Here is a 19,344-nt window from a genome sequence, read left to right as displayed (position 1 = left end):
CCTCGGTCAGATCGTTCAGTGACCGTGTGCGCAGTAAACGCTCTGAATTTACAAATGACAATCTGACAATACTCTGAATTTCCGAAAGCCCTGAGCGCACTCTGGCACTCCAGATTTAATTTACGAACACACCCATGGTGAGCAGAGCCAAGCACAAGCTACCAACATCCTAATTGGCGCGTTCTGGCATGTCTCTGGCTATTTCCATTAGGGAAAAAGCCTATTATGTGAAGTAAGCGTGTGCAATAACTCAGTTTTCTTTTGCAATCCTTCTAAACAACGCGATTTTAAAAAACGTTTGCAAAGGGTAAAGTCTACAAAACTTAGTCCACTCTGTTCATAACAGAATGTCGGACAAAATCCATCTTGTTTCATCATTCTGCCGCTGCCGGCAAGTGGGCTTCCTCTCACTACCATATTTGTGAGTGGCAACTTCAAGCACATTTATACATCCGGTTAAATATCTGTCTCATTGTTCTATCTGTGCGTTTCAAGAGTGAATGTAAGAGCAGTACAGACAGACAGATCAAGTTAAAATAATACGACTTTGATCTGGTATTTGACGACCCTCTCATCTAAACCTGTTGTTTGTGTTGCTTTGCAGCGTCAGTGAAATACAGTCAGTCAACGAACTCATAAATTCATGCAGATTATTATTGTTAAACCAATCAATATTTACATTATGTAATGCAATTTGACCTTTACTTTATCAGAAAATGGTGTATTGTTGTGAAAAGAAAGAACTGTTGTGACAGTAACCAATAAAAACGAATAGATACATTTATTTTTGTCAGAGCGAGAGTGTTGATTGATGATGCGTTGAACGTTATCCCCGACCAACGGGCTGTGTATACTTTCACTTTCTGATTACTGGAAGAGCAGTACAGACAGACAGATCAAGTTAAGATAATACGACTTTGATCTGGTATTTGACGACGCTCTCATCCAAACCTGATGTTTGTGACTACTTTGTTTATTTTCTGTCTTGGTTGACATCGTGACAATATTGTGCGGTAAGTAGCTAAACGAATTGATATTCTTAAATTGCACATCTTTTTCTTGCCTCAGTCACAATCGATGCAATTGGCTATGTATTTCAATAACAAGTGAAGCTTTCTGTGTTGCTTTGCAGGGTCAGTGAATAGTAAGTCAATGAACTCACAAATTCATGTAGATTATTATGGTAAAACCAATCAATATTTGCATTGTGTAATGCAATTCGAACATTTTGTATTGTTGTGACAAGAATGAGCTGTTGTGAAATTAACCAATAAAAACGAATAGATCAATTATTTTTGTCAGAGCAAAAGAGTGTTGGCTGAATATGCGTTGAACGTTATCCCCGACCAACGGGCTGTGGACACTTTCACTTTCTGATTACCCGAAATCAGGAGGATGTTTCAAGCGTGAAAGTAGAAGCAGTACGGACATGTTTACATAACATGTTAATAAGATAATATCACTTTTGATCTGGTGTTTGACGACCCTCTCATCCAAACCTGACGTTGTGATTAGTTTGTTTATTTTCTCTGTTGATTGACATCGAGAGAGTATTGTGCAGGTAAACAAATTGATATTATTGAATTGGGCATATTTTTCTTGCCCCAACCACAATTTAATTAGGCTATGTACTGTATTTCCATGTATGGGTAGCTGCAGCACAATATGGCAATCTGGAGTATTAGCGAGTGGGTGTGTCGAAAGGAGTGTGTATATGGAAATCAAGTCAGCTCGTTGGGCAGATTTGTTGCTACCGTTTTGCGTGGCTGATTGGGCTGGACGACGAGTAAATCGAAAACCACTGCAGCAGTGTTGTATCAACGTACTTGCCGATTTAAAGTCAATCAAACTGGGTATCATGGTAGTGTCGCAGGCGGTAGCTAACGTGGCCATTTTTTATCCACGGGATTTATTTAAAGTACAATAGCAGCCTGGCATACACAAGAAATAACACATTTTGATAACCATCTATACTGATATAGAGGGGGAAGTGCCGTCCGCAAAGCCCCATACACTGCCCACCACTGCGACCTGTATGCTCTCGTTGGTTGGCCCTCGCTTCATATTCGTCGCCAAACCCACTGGCTCCAGGTCATGTATAAGTCTTTGCTAGGTAAAGCCCCGCCTTATCTCAGCTCACTGGTCAACATAGTAACATCCACCCGTAGCACGCACTCCAGCAGGTATATATTTCACTGGTCATCCCCAAAACCAACACCTTCTTTGGCCGCCTTTTCTTCCAGTTCTCTGCTGCTAATGACTGGAACGAATTGCAAAAATCACTGAAGCTGGAGACGTATATCTCCCTCACTAAGTTTAAGCATCAGTTGTCAGAGCAGTTTACCGATCACTACACCTGTACACAGCCCATCTGTAAATAGCCCACCCAACTACCTCATCCCCATATTGTTATTTTTTTTGCTCTTTTGCACCCCAGTATCCCTACTTGCACATCATCATCTGCACATCTTTCACTCCAGTGTTAATGCGAAATTGTAATTTATTTCGCCACTACGGCCTATTTATTGCCTTACCTCCCTAATCTTATTACATTTAGACACACTGTATATACATTTGCCCAACTTGTTATTGACTGTACGTTTGTTTATCCCATTTATAGCTCTGTGTTGTTGTTTCTGTCTAACTGCTTTGCTTTATCTTGGCCAGGTCACAGTTGTAAATGAGAACTTGTTCTCAACTAGCCTACCTGGTTAAATAAAGGTGAAATAAAAATAGAATATATATGTTTTTTTAAAGGTAGTCACATGGAATGCATTTAAGTTCATTTGTGGAATTCCTTTCCTTCTTAATGCGTTTGAGCCAATCAGTTGTATTGTGACAAGGTAGGGGTGGTATGCAGAAGATAGCCCTATTTGGTAAAAGACAAGTCCATGTTATGGCACGAACAGCTTAAATAAGCAAAGAGAAACAACAGGCCATCATTACTCTAAGACATGAAGGTCAGTCAATGTGGAAAATGTCAAGAACTTTGAAAGTTTCTTCAAGTGCAGTCACAAAACCATCAAGCGCTATTAAACTGTCTCTCAATGAGGACCGCCACAGAAAAGAAAGACCCAGAGTTACCTCTGCTGCAGAGGATTAGTTCATTAGCGTTAACTGCACCTGTCAGCTATTGGGTGCAGAGTTATAGCGGAGTCAGAAGCAGGACACAGGTATTGAGTAACATAAATGAGTTTACTCAAAATATCAAGCAAAAATCCAAATGGGAACATACAAAAAACACTAGCACATAACACAACCACTAACGACATAAACAATCACGGACAGAACAGGAATGTATGCCAGAGCCGAACACCACCGGAACAAGGAGAAGGGCCGACTTCGGCGGACGTCGTGACAGCACCTCAGAAATTGCAGCCCAAATAAATGCGTCACAGAGTTCATGTATCAGACTTGTCTCAACATCAACTGTTCAGAAGAGACTGCGTAAATCAGGCCTTCATGGACAAATTGCTGCAAAGAAACCACTACTAAAGGACACCAGTAAGAAGAGACTTACTTGGGCCAAGAAACACAAGCAATTGACATTAGACTGGTGGAATCTGTCCTTTGGTCTGATTAGTCCAAATTTCTGATTTTTGATTCAAACCGCCCTGTCTTTGTGAGATGCAGAGTAGGTGAATGGATGATCTCCATATGTGTGGTTCCCACTGTGAAGCATGGAGGATGAGATGTGGGGGTGCTTTGTTGGTGGCACTGTCAGTTATTTATTCAAGTCACACTTTTTTTAGCTGCTTTTTGTTCTATGTTGCTATGTCTGTATGCTACGTCTTGCTTGTCCTATGTTGCTATGTCTGTATGCTATGTCTTGCTTGTCCTATGTTGCTATTGTCTATATTGTAATTGTTTTTAATAACCTGCCCAGGGACTGCGGTTGAAAATTAGCCGGCTGGCTAAAATCGGCACATTTACTGAAACGTTGATTAATGTGCACTGTCCCTGTAAAAAAAAGAAAAACTCAACTCAACCAGCATGGACTACCAGAGCATTTTGCAGCGATACGCCATCCCCTCTTGTTTGCGCTTAGTGGGGCTATCATTTGTTTTTCAACAGGACAATGACCTAAAACACACCTTCAGGCTGTGTAAGGACTATTTGACCAAAAAACAGTGCTGTGCTGCATTAGATGACCTGGCCTCCACAATCACCCGACTTCAACCCAATTGAGATGGTTTGGGATGAGTTGGACAGCAGAGTGGAGGAAAAGCAGCCAACAAGTGCTCAGCATATGTGGGAACTCCTTCAAGACTGTTGGAAAATAATTTCCCTTGAAGCTGGTAGAGAAAGCCAAGAGTGTGCAAAGCTGTCATCAAGGCAAAGTGTGGCCTCTTTGAAGAATCTAAAATATATTTTGATTTGTTTACCATTTTTTTTGGTTACTACGTGATTCCATATGTGTTATTACATAGTTTTGATGGCTTCACTATTATTCTGCAATGTAGAAAATAGTAAAAATAGCAACCCTTGAATGAGTAGGTGTGTCCAAACTTTTGACTGGTACTGTATGTTGATTTATTAATTACCCTATGCTACTCAAATTTAAATAACATACATTTTGCTTTGCTATTCCAATCTGTTACTTGGACGTTTTGCACCCATTACTGAAATGGTTGTTCCAGTTTAGATGTTTTAAAGGGGCAATCAGCAGCTGCTATCCCTATTGTTGGACTTATAAATGAATGACATGTACTCATGCTCATGGGTTTAGTTGTCGTACCCATTCGGAACCCAAAATATAAGCTTGTTTTGTGGGTTTGTAAGCAAGGTAAATGTGAACAAACACTATATAGCCTCAAAACATGTTTAAAACTATCATTGTCATATCATGTATGGTCAGTCCTTGCATGCATAGCTTTGTATTTGAGAGAGGTTACATTTCTCCAGCCTCACCCCTCAGCTTCTTACCAAAACAGGGGGGATACTTTGTTACCGTTTCAACTACTGATTGCTGCTTTATGGCAGTCATTCTGAATGCAGAATATAGGTGAATAAAAATTCAAAATGTTGGATATCACCTCTCTGTCTGGATTCCAATAGCAATTACACATCACTTTGCAAGCCAGCATAATGTGACTTGCAGGCCTGACGTGGCCTGTAAACTGAGTTTCAGAACACTATATTAGAGTCAAACTAGGCCCTCAAAAGAAGGCCTTACAAAATATGTATTGTCTAAATCCCCTCCTCTCTTCTCCAGACCATTTCCGGAGACCTTCTCCCTTACCTCACCTCGCTCATCAACTTATCCCTGACCGCTGGCTACGTCCCTTCCGTCTTCAAGAGAGCGAGAGTTGCACCCCTTCAGAAAAAACCTACACTCGATCCCTCCGATGTTAACAACTACAGACCAGTATCCCTTCTTTCTTTTCTCTCCAAAACTCTTGAAATTGCCGTCCTTGGTCAGCTCTCCCTCTATCTCTCTCAGAATGACCTTCTTGATCCAAATCAGTCAGGTTTCAAGACTAGTCATTCAACTGAGACTGCTCTTCTCTGTATCACGGAGGCGCTCCGCACCGCTAAAGCTAACTCTCTCTCCTCTGCTCTCATCCTTCTATCTAGACCTATCGGCTGCCTTCGATACTGTGAACCATCAGATCCTCCTCTCCACCCTCTCCGAGTTGGGCATCTCCGGCGCGGCCCACGCTTGGATTGCGTCCTACCTGACAGGTCGCTCCTACCAGGTGGCGTGGCGAGAATCTGTCTCCTCACCACGCGCTCTCACCACTGGTGTCCCCCAGGGCTCTGTTCTAGGCCCTCTCCTATTCTCGCTATACACCAAGTCATTTGGCTCTGTCATAACCTCACATGGTCTCTCCTATCATTGCTATGCAGACGACACACAATTAATCTTCTCCTTTCCCCCTTCTGATGACCAGGTGGCGAATCGCATCTCTGCATGTCTGGCAGACATATCAGTGTGGATGACGGATCACCACCTCAAGCTGAACTTCGGCAAGACGGAGCTGCTCTTCCTCCCGGGGAAGGACTGCCCGTTCCATGATCTCGCCATCACGGTTGACAACTCCATTGTGTCCTCCTCCCAGAGCGCTAAGAACCTTGGCGTGATCCTGGACAACACCCTGTCGTTCTCAACTAACATCAAGGCGGTGGCCCGTTCCTGTAGGTTCATGCTCTACAACATCCGCAGAGTACGACCCTGCCTCACACAGGAAGCGGCGCAGGTCCTAATCCAGGCACTTGTCATCTCCCGTCTGGATTACTGCAACTCGCTGTTGGCTGGGCTCCCTGCCTGTGCCATTAAACCCCTACAACTCATCCAGAACGCCGCAGCCCGTCTAGTGTTCAACCTTCCCAAGTTCTCTCACGTCACCCCGCTCCTCCGCTCTCTCCACTGGCTTCCAGTTGAAGCTCGCATCCGCTACAAGACCATGGTGCTTGCCTACGGAGCTGTGAGGGGAATTGCACCTCAGTACCTCCAGGCTCTGATCAGGCCCTACACCCAAATAAGGGCACTGCGTTCATCCACCTCTGGCCTGCTCGCCTCCCTACCACTGAGGAAGTACAGTTCCCGCTCAGCCCAGTCAAAACTGTTCGCTGCTCTGGCTCCCCAATGGTGGAACAAACTCCCTCACGACGCCAGGACAGCGGAGTCAATCACCACCTTCCGGAGACACCTGAAACCCCACCTCTTTAAGGAATACTTAGGATAGGATAAAGTAATCCTTCTCACCCCCTCCCCCCTTAAAATATTTAGATGCACTATTGTAAAGTGGCTGTTCCACTGGATGTCATAAGGTGAATGCACCAATTTGTAAGTCGCTCTGGATAAGAGCGTCTGCTAAATGACTTAAATGTAAATGTAAATGTAATTCCAGGCAATTCAGTAATCTGACCAAATTCCTTTGACAGTTACTTTCTTCCATGTTTAGATGGGTAGAAATACAAGTAATTGACAATGGCAACAGTAACTTGTGCATGTTATTACATTCAGCATACATTGCTAGGCTTCTCATATCCATTGTTAAGAGTTGACATATATTTTGTTTCCTAAACCTGTCTGAAAACAATAAGCCTACTAGCTATCAGTTTGCGCTGGTCGTGGCGCTGTCCATTGGCCTAAATAATTGTGCGTAGGTATATAGTTTGGCTGATCGTGGCGCTGTCTATGGTCCTGAATAATTGTGCACAGGTATATAGTTTGCGCTGATCGTGGCGCTGTCCTTGTTGCTGAATGTTTGCGCGCCCTTAGAATGTTTGCCCCGATATCTACTGTAGTTTGTGCTGCTGTGGCGCTGGCATGGTGCTGAATGTTTGTGCACCAGTCGAACAGTTATGGTCCCCAATTGGTCAATCACACTGCGATATCACCAGGACTTTGCTAAAAGTTGCCCATCAATTTTAGCGGACATTGCCTGTAAGGGCACAGCAAGTGATTCCCGCAGGGTAGTTAGATGTCTTTATTGTAGCAGAGGCTTCAATACAATTGAAGTTAGCCTACAACGCTGTCATTTAGGGAACGTGCAACTGAGATCCATCATGATGGCAGGCTGTAAGACTCTTTGAATATGCTTATGTTGTAACTGAGGTGTCACAGTTTCTTAACCACATACTTAAACCATATGTTTATTATTCTATAGAGTTGAAGATGGAGAAGTTCTTTACCATTCTGACTGGGAATACACTGGGGTCTCATGAGGAAATAAATCGCCGGCTCACTACAAAAGGTTTAACGAAGGTGACGTCATCGGCGGAGAGTGATGTCATCATTGCTTTCTGTCCCATTGTCTCTCGTGCCGGGACTGATATTGAAGCAGCACTGCAGCAGATTCCTGGTAATCTTGGCACCCAGAACCAAGTGTACTGTAACAGTCTGTCATCAGAGACTATTTCCAGATCAACAATATCCAAAAAGAAACTTCTCAAAAAGTTGCATCTTATTCCAAATGCTCTTATTTGTCCCTCACTCTCTTGACAGCTGGTAAACCTACCATTTTGGTAGTGAAGCATCACACCTTCAACCCAGACTACACGGTACCTGACAGCAGCAGACTAGTGACCAGAGGTGATGTAATACTCACAGTGGACTGTCTCTTCCATGAGAGCCAGGGAATATTGGAGTGTCATCGCAATGAAGCAGCATTCAAAAAGATTGTGGACATAATACTGCCAATGGTAATGTAGTTTATCCAGTGGGGTAATGCAAGCTTTAGTTGGGAATACTAACACCAAGTAGCACCTCCTGCATACTTACTTATACTGTGTATTTTAACTTGCAGGATGACTGGGAGATTATTGAAGCCAGTGAAGCCGGTGAAGCCAGTGAAGCCCTTGAGCATAAAATCTTGGAGGTATTTTTTTCTCACTTGAGATTTTGGTACTTTGCTCAACGGCTGATGTGAGTGTACAACTGTACAAAAATATACAATGTATTATGCTGGTGTCCAGACACTTTCCTAGGAATGATTAAACATACTTAATATGGACTGTCAAGACCGCATTAGACCACTTAACTAAAGCCTAGACATTAGCTTTGGGAACTAAAAACAATCCATAAGCAATGAAGCAATCAGCAGGGTTACTAATGACATGGCTACACTGGACCCCCCTGTGACCTCCTCTCTGTAGCAACCCCAGCAGCTAATAGACATTGAATGGGTGATCGGAATGAGTCACAGCACCAAAAAACTGTTAACTTTGATGCAAAATTGAGAGAGTTTACTTTCTGGGGTAATTTCTGAACTTCTCTCTCTGTTGCAGCAGGATTTTCCAAAAGGTAAGAAAGTACCTGTTATAAATCGAACATTGATATTATACCCACAGTTGGGGAAGCTTATTACGTTTCCCTGCACTGCAGCACAGGTTAAGAAAAGTGTGGCTGCAAAGTGGATACAACTGCACCTTCAGGGGCATATTTCCGAAATGTCCCCTATGTATTTCATGACATACTTTGCAAACAAATTTGACGCATGTGAATGTACCACAATGTACCATTGTTGCAGCACAGGCATTTTTTACCTAAATGTTTTTTCTCTCTGTAGTGCCAAGGATAGCTCTACTAGCTATTATATCTGGGAATACTCTAGGGTCTCATGAGGGCATAACACAGCAACTCACCGCAACCACTAGCTTAATTGAGGTGACATCACCAGAGGAGAGTGTCGTCATGGCTTTCTGTCCCACCGTCTCTCATGTTAGGACTGATATTGAAGCATCACTGCAGCAGATTCCAGGCAAATCAGTAATCTGACCAAATTCCTCTGACAGCTATTGTCTTCCATGTTTAGATGGGTAGAAATACAAGTAATTGACAATGGCAACAGTAACTTGTGCATGTTATTACATTCAGCATACGTTGCTAGGCTTCTCATATCCATTGTTAAGAGTTGACATATATTTTGTTTCCTAAACCTGTCATTCTTGTAGTGATGCACAAAGGTTGTGTCTGTAAACAATAAGCCTACTAGCTATCAGTTTGCGCTGGTCGTGGCGCTGTCCATTGTCCTAAATAATTGTGCGCAGGTATATAGTTTGCGCTGATCGTGGCGCTGTCCATGTTGCTGAATGTTTGCGAGCCCATAGAATGTTTGCCCCGATATCTACTGTAGTTTGTGCTGCTGTGGCGCTGGCATGGTGCTGAATGTTTGTGCACCAGTCGAACAGTTATGGTCCCCAATTGGTCAATCACACCGCGATATCACCAGGACTTTGCTAAAAGTTCCACTATCTCCAACGTTTTGCATCCCTCTGTTATCTGAACTTATTTGGCCGTGCTCATTTGAGCCTGATCCGCTTTCCTTCCATTCAAAATGAATGGGCTCTGTCATTTTGTCGGTGCCCATCAATTTTAGCGGACATTGCCTGTAAGGGCACAGCAAGTGATTCCCGCAGGGTAGTTAGATGTCTTTATTGTAGCAGAGGCTTCAATACAATTGAAGTTAGCCTACAACGCTGTCATTTAGGGAACGTGCAACTGAGATCCATCATGATGGCAGGCTGTAAGACTCTTTGAATATGCTTATGTTGTAACTGAGGTGTCACAGTTTCTTAACCACATACTTAAACCATATGTTTATTATTCTATAGAGTTGAAGATGGAGAAGTTCTTTACCATTCTGACTGGGAATACACTGGGGTCTCATGAGGAAATAAATCGCCGGCTCACTACAAAAGGTTTAACGAAGGTGACGTCATCGGCGGAGAGTGATGTCATCATTGCTTTCTGTCCCATTGTCTCTCGTGCCGGGACTGATATTGAAGCAGCACTGCAGCAGATTCCTGGTAATCTTGGCACCCAGAACAAAGTGTACTGTAACAGTCTGTCATCAGAGACTATTTCCAGATCAACAATATCCAAAAAGAAACTTCTCAAAAAGTTGCATCTTATTCCAAATGCTCTTATTTGTCCCTCACTCTCTTGACAGCTGGTAAACCTACCATTTTGGTAGTGAAGCATCACACCTTCAACCCAGACTACACGGTACCTGACAGCAGCAGACTAGTGACCAGAGGTGATGTAATACTCACAGTGGACTGTCTCTTCCATGAGAGCCAGGGACTATTGGAGTGTCATCGCAATGAAGCAGCATTCAAAAAGATTGTGGACATAATACTGCCAATGGTAATGTAGTTTATCCAGTGGGGTAATGCAAGCTTTAGTTGGGAATACTAACACCAAGTAGCACCTCCTGCATACTTACTTATACTGTGTATTTTAACTTGCAGGATGACTGGGAGATTATTGAAGCCAGTGAAGCCGGTGAAGCCAGTGAAGCCCTTGAGCATAAAATCTTGGAGGTATTTTTTTCTCACTTGAGATTTTGGTACTTTGCTCAACGGCTGATGTGAGTGTACAACTGTACAAAAATATACAATGTATTATGCTGGTGTCCAGACACTTTCCTAGGAATGATTAAACATACTTAATATGGACTGTCAAGACCGCATTAGACCACTTAACTAAAGCCTAGACATTAGTTTTGGGAACTAAAAACAATCCATAAGCAATGAAGCAATCAGCAGGGTTACTAATGACATGGCTACACTGGACCCCCCTGTGACCTCCTCTCTGTAGCAACCCCAGCAGCTAATAGACATTGAATGGGTGATCGAATGAGTCACAGCACCAAAAAACTGTTAACTTTGATGCAAAATTGAGAGAGTTTACTTTCTGGGGTAATTTCTGAACTTCTCTCTGTTGCAGCAGGATTTTCCAAAAGGTAAGAAAGTACCTGTTATAAATCGAACATTGATATTATACCCACAGTTGGGGAAGCTTATTACGTTTCCCTGCACTGCAGCACAGGTTAAGAAAAGTGTGGCTGCAAAGTGGATACAACTGCACCTTCAGGGGCATATTTCCGAAATGTCCCCTATGTATTTCATGACATACTTTGCAAACAAATTTGACGCATGTGAATGTACCACAATGTACCATTGTTGCAGCACAGGCATTTTTTACCTAAATGTTTTTTCTCTCTGTAGCGCCAAGGATAGCTCTACTAGCTATTGTATCTGGGAATACTCTAGGGTCTCATGAGGGCATAACACAGCAACTCACCGCAACCACTAGCTTAATTGAGGTGACATCACCAGAGGAGAGTGTCGTCATGGCTTTCTGTCCCACCGTCTCTCATGCTAGGACTGATATTGAAGCATCACTGCAGCAGATTCCAGGCAAATCAGTAATCTGACCAAATTCCTCTGACAGCTATTGTCTTCCATGTTTAGATGGGTAGAAATACAAGTAATTGACAATGGCAACAGTAACTTGTGCATGTTATTACATTCAGCATACGTTGCTAGGCTTCTCATATCCATTGTTAAGAGTTGACATATATTTTGTTTCCTAAACCTGTCATTCTTGTAGTGATGCACAAAGGTTGTGTCTGAAAACAATAAGCCTACTAGCTATCAGTTTGCGCTGGTCGTGGCGCTGTCCATTGTCCTAAATAATTGTGCGCAGGTATATAGTTTGCGCTGATCGTGGCGCTGTCCATGTTGCTGAATGTTTGCGAGCCCATAGAATGTTTGCCCCGATATCTACTGTAGTTTGTGCTGCTGTGGCGCTGGCATGGTGCTGAATGTTTGTGCACCAGTCGAACAGTTATGGTCCCCAATTGGTCAATCACACCGCGATATCACCAGGACTTTGCTAAAAGTTCCACTATCTCCAACGTTTTGCATCCCTCTGTTATCTGAACTTATTTGGCCGTGCTCATTTGAGCCTGATCCGCTTTCCTTCCATTCAAAATGAATGGGCTCTGTCATTTTGTCGGTGCCCATCAATTTTAGCGGACATTGCCTGTAAGGGCACAGCAAGTGATTCCCGCAGGGTAGTTAGATGTCTTTATTGTAGCAGAGGCTTCAATACAATTGAAGTTAGCCTACAACGCTGTCATTTAGGGAACGTGCAACTGAGATCCATCATGATGGCAGGCTGTAAGACTCTTTGAATATGCTTATGTTGTAACTGAGGTGTCACAGTTACCTAACCACATACTTAAACCATATGTTTATTATTCTATAGAGTTGAAGATGGAGAAATTCTTTACCATTCTGACTGGGAATACACTGGGGTCTCATGAGGAAATAAATCGCCGGCTCACTACAAAAGGTTTAACGAAGGTGACGTCATCGGCGGAGAGTGATGTCATCATTGCTTTCTGTCCCATTGTCTCTCGTGCCGGGACTGATATTGAAGCAGCACTGCAGCAGATTCCTGGTAATCTTGGCACCCAGAACCAAGTGTACTGTAACAGTCTGTCATCAGAGACTATTTCCAGATCAACAATATCCATAAAGAAACTTCTCAAAAAATGGAATCTTATTCCAAATTCTCTTATTTGTCCCTCACTCTCTTGACAGCTGGTAAACCTACCATTTTGGTAGTGAAGCATCACACCTTCAACCCAGACTACACTGTACCTGACAGCAGCAGACTAGTGACCAGAGGTGATGTAATACTCACAGTGGACTGTCTCTTCCATGAGAGCCAGGGACTATTGGAGTGTCATCGCAATGAAGCAGCAGTCAAAGAGATTCTGAAGAAGCTTAATATACATCCTGAGGTATTCTATAATTTGTACACTATTTTAAATACAATATGACTCTATAGAACACATTTTATACAAGGAGAACCAGTTTGAATTCCTTGTTATTTTTTCACAGATTGCAGTTTCTTCCTTTTACCCTCGTATCATCTGGTAAGTATATTAATTGATATTATTGTTTACATGAACACAGGTCACATCAAGATAAGATGAAAGTACAATTTCAAATGTTATGTTAGCTTCAGTAATCAAAATTGAATTCTGCAAATTGATACCACACTAGCTCCTAGTTGTACTGTTAATTGTTCCTGGGTGTTTTACAGTGTGAAGAAGACAATGATGCTGACATTGCTTTTATGAATAACAGGAAGATTAAAGGGATACTTCGGGATTTTGGCAAGGAGGCCATTTATCTCCTCCCCCCAGAGTCAGATGAACTTGTGGATATGATTTTGATCACTCTGTGTCCAGTATGAAGGAAGTTAGACGTAGTTTCATGAGCCAATGTTGACTAGCATTAGCACAATAACTAAGTCAACGTGTGTCAACGTTCGTGTGTCAACGTTCGTTGAACGGATCAGACCAAGGCACAGCGTGGTATGCGTACATTCTCTTTATTAAAAGAATGAACACCGAACAAAATAACAAAATAACAACATTTAGTAATTGCACAAGCGCTAGTTAGCAACTTCCTTCAAACTGCACACAGAGACATAAAAATGATATTCACGAGTTCACCTGACTCTGGGGAAGTACATAAAGGGGCTCTTTGTCAAAACTCCAAAGTATCCCTTTGATGAAAAACATATCCAATGGATGTTTAGGATTTAGGATGCCACAACAAGGGCCTGACTCTCATAAAGCTGAAGGATATTAGATTTATATCAGGACAAGATACTGTCAGTAACATCTGATGTGGGTTTGTTTCTTTAGGTTGGCAAAAGATTGGTTGGCCAGAGTGACTGAGGCTTACACTGCAACAGTTGAAGTGCCTGTTTGCAATCATGAAGTGCAACATTAAGATGAAGCACATTGCTCCCCAGCCTTTAAGATATAATAATGAGCGAATAAGTGGATTGAAGTCTGATTTTGAAAAATGTCTATTCATAGTCAAAACATTTGACAATTTAACCCTAGAAATATAACTAACTATAAGCGTTAGAATATGCACTTATAGCCTAAGTGAGTCTAGAACAGCTAAAGTGTGTTTTGTCAAAATTGCTTAATAATTAACTCCATTAATGTGGATAAGTATAAAGATAATGTAATATAATGCTTGAGACAACTTTTGATGGGAGTATAAATAAATATATACTACCTGCCAACAGTTTTAGAACACCTACATTCAAGGGTTTTTCAATATTTTTACTATTCGTTTACTATTTATAATAGTGAAGACATCAAAACTATGAAATAACACATATGGAATCATGTAGTAACCAAAAAAGTGTAAAACAAATCTAAATATAGTACATTTTTTAGATAATTCAAAGTAGCCACCCTTTGCCTTGATGACAGCTTTGCACACTTGGCATTCTCTTAACCAGCTTCACCTGGAATGCTTTTCCAATAGTATTGAAGGAGTTCCCACATATGCTGAGCACTTGTTGGCTGCTTTTCCTTCACTCTGCGGTCCGACTTATCCCAAACCATCTCAATTTGTTTGAGGTCGGGGGATTGTGGAGGCCAGGCCATCTGATGCAGTATTCCATCACTCTCCTTCCTTACACAGCTTGGGGGTAGGTTGGGTCATTGTACTGTTGAAAAACAAGTGATAGTCCCACTGAGCCCAAACCAGAGGGGATGGCATATCGCTGCAGAATACTGTGGTAGCAATGCTGGTTAAGTGTGCCTTGAATTCTAAATAAATCACAGACAGTGTCACCAGCAAAGCACCCCCACACCATAACACCTCCTCCTCCATGCTTTATGGTAGGAAATACACATGCAGAGATCATCCATTCACCCACACCACGTCTCACAACGACACGGCGGTTGGAACCAAAAATCTCCAATTTGGACTCCAAACCAAAAAATACATTTCCACCGGTCTAATGTCCATTGCTCGTGTTTCTTGTCCCAAGCAAGTCTCTTCTTATTATTGGTGTCCTTTAATAGTGCTTTCATTGCAGCAATTAAACCATGAAGGCCTGATTCACACAGTTTCCTCTGAACAGTTGATGTTGAGATGTATCTGTTACTTGAACTCTGTGAAGCATTTATTTGGGCTGCAATTTCTGAGGCTGGTAACTCTAATGAACATATCCTCTGCAGCAGAGGTAACTCTGGGTCTTCCTTTCCTATGGCGGTCCTCATGAGAGCCGGTTTCATCATAGTGCTTGATGGTTTTTGCAACTGCACTTGAAGAAATTTTCAAAGTTCTTGAAATGTTCTGTATTGTCTGACCTTCATGTCTTAGAGTAATGATGGACTGTCATTTCTCTTTGCTTATTTGAGATGTTCTTGCCATAATATGGTCTAGGTATTTTACCAAATAGGGCTATCTTCTGTATACCCCCCACCTAGTCACAACACAACTGATTGGCTCAAACACATTAAGAAGGAAAGAAATTCCACAAATTAACTTTTAAGAAGGCACACCTGTTAACTAAAATGCATTCCAGGTGACTACCTTATGAAGTTGGTTGAGAGAATGCCAAGAGTGTGCAAAGCTGTCATCAAAGCAAATGGTTGCTATTTGAAGCTCAAATATAAAACCCTTTTTTGGTTACTACATGATTCCATATGTGTTATTTCATAGTTTTGACGTCTTCACTATTCTACAATGTAGAAAATAGTACAAATAAAGAAAAACCCTTGAATGAGTAGGTGTTCTTAAACTTTTGACCGGTTGTGTTTATATAAATATATATACTTTATTATGCTACATACTGTGTTTTTGCAGACACAGGGTTGATCATAATCATGTGGCATTTCAATATAGCTGAAATTATATTTTTGTTGTTGTTGCATTATCACATTATCCTGAAGTGTTTTGGCTCAATGGCAGCCCTGGCACTTGGGTGTGGAATAAAGAGAAATATAACTACTCTAACATCAACAGCTGTAACCTACTAAGCCCACGTGGCATATAAGATATTATTCAAGAATCAATAGATACATCAGGTTTAAAGGTAAGACCCAGGTACAGACAATGTTGAAGTAACAAAAGTGTATTAAATCGAACACGGGCAGGCAAAGGTACGGGCAGGCAGGCTCAGAATCAGGTCAGGCAGAGGTCGGTAATCCAGAGTAGTGGGGCAAAGGTACAGGACGGTAGGCAGCCTCAGAGCAGGCAGAAAGGTCAAAACCGGGAAAACTAGGAAACGGGCGCTATGAACAGGACAGGAACATGGGGAAAACCACTGATAGGTCTGAATGAACGAAACGAACTGGGAACAGACAAACCAAGAAGACCGGTATAAATACACAGGGGATAATGGGGAAGATGGAGGGGGTGGAGACAATCACAAAGTCAGGTGAAACAGATCAGGGTGTGACAAGGGGCCTATTAAATTACTATTCAACAGAATTGAATATCTCAGATTGTACCTTTTAATAAAAATGAATTAACACATCTGAGGGAGTGTCAATTTGTGTCAGCTGCATGTATTTTTTCTTCATACTGTACAAAAAAGGAGTGTAGGCAACCCTTCGTTCTTCAAGCCTTATTTGAGGTCAATAACTACATTTAATTTAATCATAATGTAATCTGGGGTGGAAAATTCTAAACGTAATCCTTGGGACGTCCCAACTCTGTAACGGCAGATCTCCTCTTCGTCTGAAGAGGAGTAAGGATCGGACCAAGATGCAGCGTGGTAAGTGTTCATGATGATTACTTTAATAAATAAACTGAACACTATGAAATACAAAACAATAAATGTGAACATGAACGAAACCGAAACAGTACCGTGTGGCAACAAACACTCACACGGAAACAAACACCCACAAACCAACAGTGAAACCCAGGCTACGTAAGTATGATTCTCAATCAGACACAACTAACGACACCTGCCTCTGATTGAGAACCATACTAGGCCGAAACAGAAACCAAACATAGAAAAACAAACAGACTGCCCACCCCAACTCACGCCCTGACCATACTAAATAAAGACAAAACAAAGGAAATAAAGGTCAGAACGTGACAGTATCCCCCCCAAAGGTGTGGACTCCGGCCGCAAAACCTGAACCTATAGGGGAGGGTCTGGGTGGGCGTCTGTCCACGATGGCGGGTCTGGCGCTTCACCATAGTTTTGGTGAGCCTCTTAGCCCGCCTCCATGGCCTCTTTAGAGCATCGACCCTCGCCGCCAATCTTGGACTGGGGACCCACGCCACGGGTCCCAAATGGACGGGAGACTCCGGCAGCTCCGGAGTGAAGGGCGATTCTGGCTTCGCCTGGCTGACTGACGGCTCTGGCGGCTCCTGGCTGGCTGACGGCTCTGGCGGCTCCTGGCTGATTGGCGGCTCTGGTGGCTCCTGGCTGGCTGACGGCTCTGGATGATCCTGGCTGGCTGACGGCTCTGGAGGCTCCTTTCTGGCTGACGGCTCTGGAGGCTCCTGGCTGGCTGGCGGCTCCTGGCTGACTGGCGGCTCAGGACAGACTGGCGGGTCTGGCGGCTCACGACAGACTGGCGGCTCTGGCGGCTCAGGACAGACGGGAGACTCTGGTGGCTCAGGACAGACGGGAGACTCTGGTGGCTCAGGACAGACGGGAGACTCTGGCAGCTCAGGACAGACGGGAAACTCTGGCGGCGCTGAAGAGAAGGAAGGCTCTGGCAGCGCTGTACAGGCGGGAGCACCTGTAGGCAGAAGACGGAGAGACAGCCTGGTGCGGGGTGCTGCCCCCGGAGGGCTGGTGCGTGGAGGTGGCACTGGATAGACCGGACCGTGCAGGCACACTGGAGCTCTTGAGCACCGAGCCTGCCCAACCTTACCTGGTTGAATGCTCCCGGTAGCCAGGCCAGTGCGGCAAGGTGGAATAGCCCGCACTGGGCTGTGCTGGCGAACCGGGGACACCATGCGTAAGGCTGGTGCCATGTACGCCGGCCCGAGGAGACGCACTGGAGACCAGATACGTAAAGCCGGCTTCATGGCACCTGGCTCCAGGCCCACTCTAGCCCGGCCGATACGAAGAGCTGGAATGTACCGCACCGGGCTATGCACACGCACTGGGGAGACTGTGTGCTCCACCGCATAACACGGTGCCTGCCCGGTCCCTCTCTCTCTCCGGTAAGCATGGGAAGTTGGCGCAGATCTCCTACCTGTCTTCACCTCACTCCCCGTGTGCCACCCCAACAAATTTTTGGGGCTGCCTCTCGGGCTTCCAGCCGCGCTGCCGTGCTGCCTCCTCATACCAGCGCCTCTCTGCCTTCGCTGCCTCCAGCTCTGTCTTGGGACGTCGATATTCCCCTGGCTGTGCCCAGGGTCCTTTACCGTCCATAATCTCCTCCCAAGTCCAGGAGTCTTGTGTTCGCTGCTGCTGCTGCCCGTTATCACGCCGCTTGGTACTTTTTGTGGTGGGTGTTTCTGTAACGGCAGATCTCCTCTTCATCTGAAGTGGAGTAAGGATCGGACCAAGATGCAGCGTGGTAAGTGTTCATGATGATTACTTTAATAAATAAACTGAACACTATGAAATACAAAACAATAAATGTGAACATGAACGAAACCGAAACAGTACCGTGTGGCGACAAACACTCACACAGAAACAAACACCCACAAACCAACAGTGAAACCCAGGCTACCTAAGTATGATTCTCAATCAAAGACTGCCCACCCCAACTCACACCCTGACCATACTAAATAAAGACAAAACAAAGGAAATAAAGGTCAGAACGTGACAAACTCTTTCATTACCCCATTGATTAGATGCTATACTTTATTAGTCGCTGCGAGATGGAATTGTGCCTTCTGCTTTTATCCTAATCCCCCATATACACACACACACATATACACACACATATATACACACACACATACAAACAAACACATATACACACACACACATACACACACATACACACAAACACACATTAGGTTGGAGAGGTTTTAGCAGCCGCAGTGCAGCGCCCAATGAGCAGTTTAGAGGGTTTAGTGGCTGACCAGTTACCAACACCTGCACCCAATGGTGGTTCTAGCTTGTATGGCTCCCTGGGCGAACCCCTCCCTTCAGCCCCTGTTAGGGTTCATTCCTGTTTCCTTGTCAATCATTGGTGAAATTAGCATTATGACAATATCTTATATCCCTTTGAGACTAATTAGTCTCACAGCTTCAATCATAATATTCTCCTCTGAAGTCAAATAGATTAGGCAAAT

At 43.5% G+C, this 19,344-nt stretch overlaps 1 protein-coding gene across 3 annotated transcripts; it reads left to right on the top strand.

Annotated features, from left to right (window-relative positions):
- The first annotated feature begins 855 nt into the window (after window positions 1-855).
- LOC123990788 lies at window positions 856-14,474 on the top strand. Of its 3 annotated transcripts, none has more exons than XM_046291654.1 (13): window positions 856-1,013; window positions 7,617-7,811; window positions 7,955-8,151; window positions 8,256-8,327; window positions 8,740-8,752; window positions 10,063-10,257; window positions 10,401-10,597; window positions 10,702-10,773; window positions 11,180-11,195; window positions 12,506-12,700; window positions 12,844-13,046; window positions 13,147-13,181; window positions 13,962-14,474. In XM_046291654.1, exons 2-13 carry the CDS (start codon window positions 7,625-7,627, stop codon window positions 14,047-14,049), a joined length of 1,470 nt encoding a protein of 489 aa, XP_046147610.1. In that variant the 5' UTR covers window positions 856-1,013; window positions 7,617-7,624; the 3' UTR covers window positions 14,050-14,474. The 3 variants fall into 3 exon arrangements, with proteins under 3 accessions (XP_046147610.1, XP_046147609.1, XP_046147608.1); XM_046291653.1 differs by having other exon boundaries at window positions 8,737-8,752; window positions 11,183-11,195; window positions 13,962-14,473; XM_046291652.1 differs by having other exon boundaries at window positions 8,737-8,752; window positions 13,962-14,473.
- The last annotated feature ends 4,870 nt before the right edge of the window (window positions 14,475-19,344 follow it).

Source organism: Oncorhynchus gorbuscha, linkage group LG12 (assembly GCF_021184085.1).
Source record: "Oncorhynchus gorbuscha isolate QuinsamMale2020 ecotype Even-year linkage group LG12, OgorEven_v1.0, whole genome shotgun sequence".
In the NCBI taxonomy this organism is placed as follows: Eukaryota; Metazoa; Chordata; class Actinopteri; order Salmoniformes; family Salmonidae; genus Oncorhynchus; species Oncorhynchus gorbuscha.
Note: the sequence above shows the minus strand (reverse complement) of the source record. Positions and strands in the feature narration are given on the sequence as shown.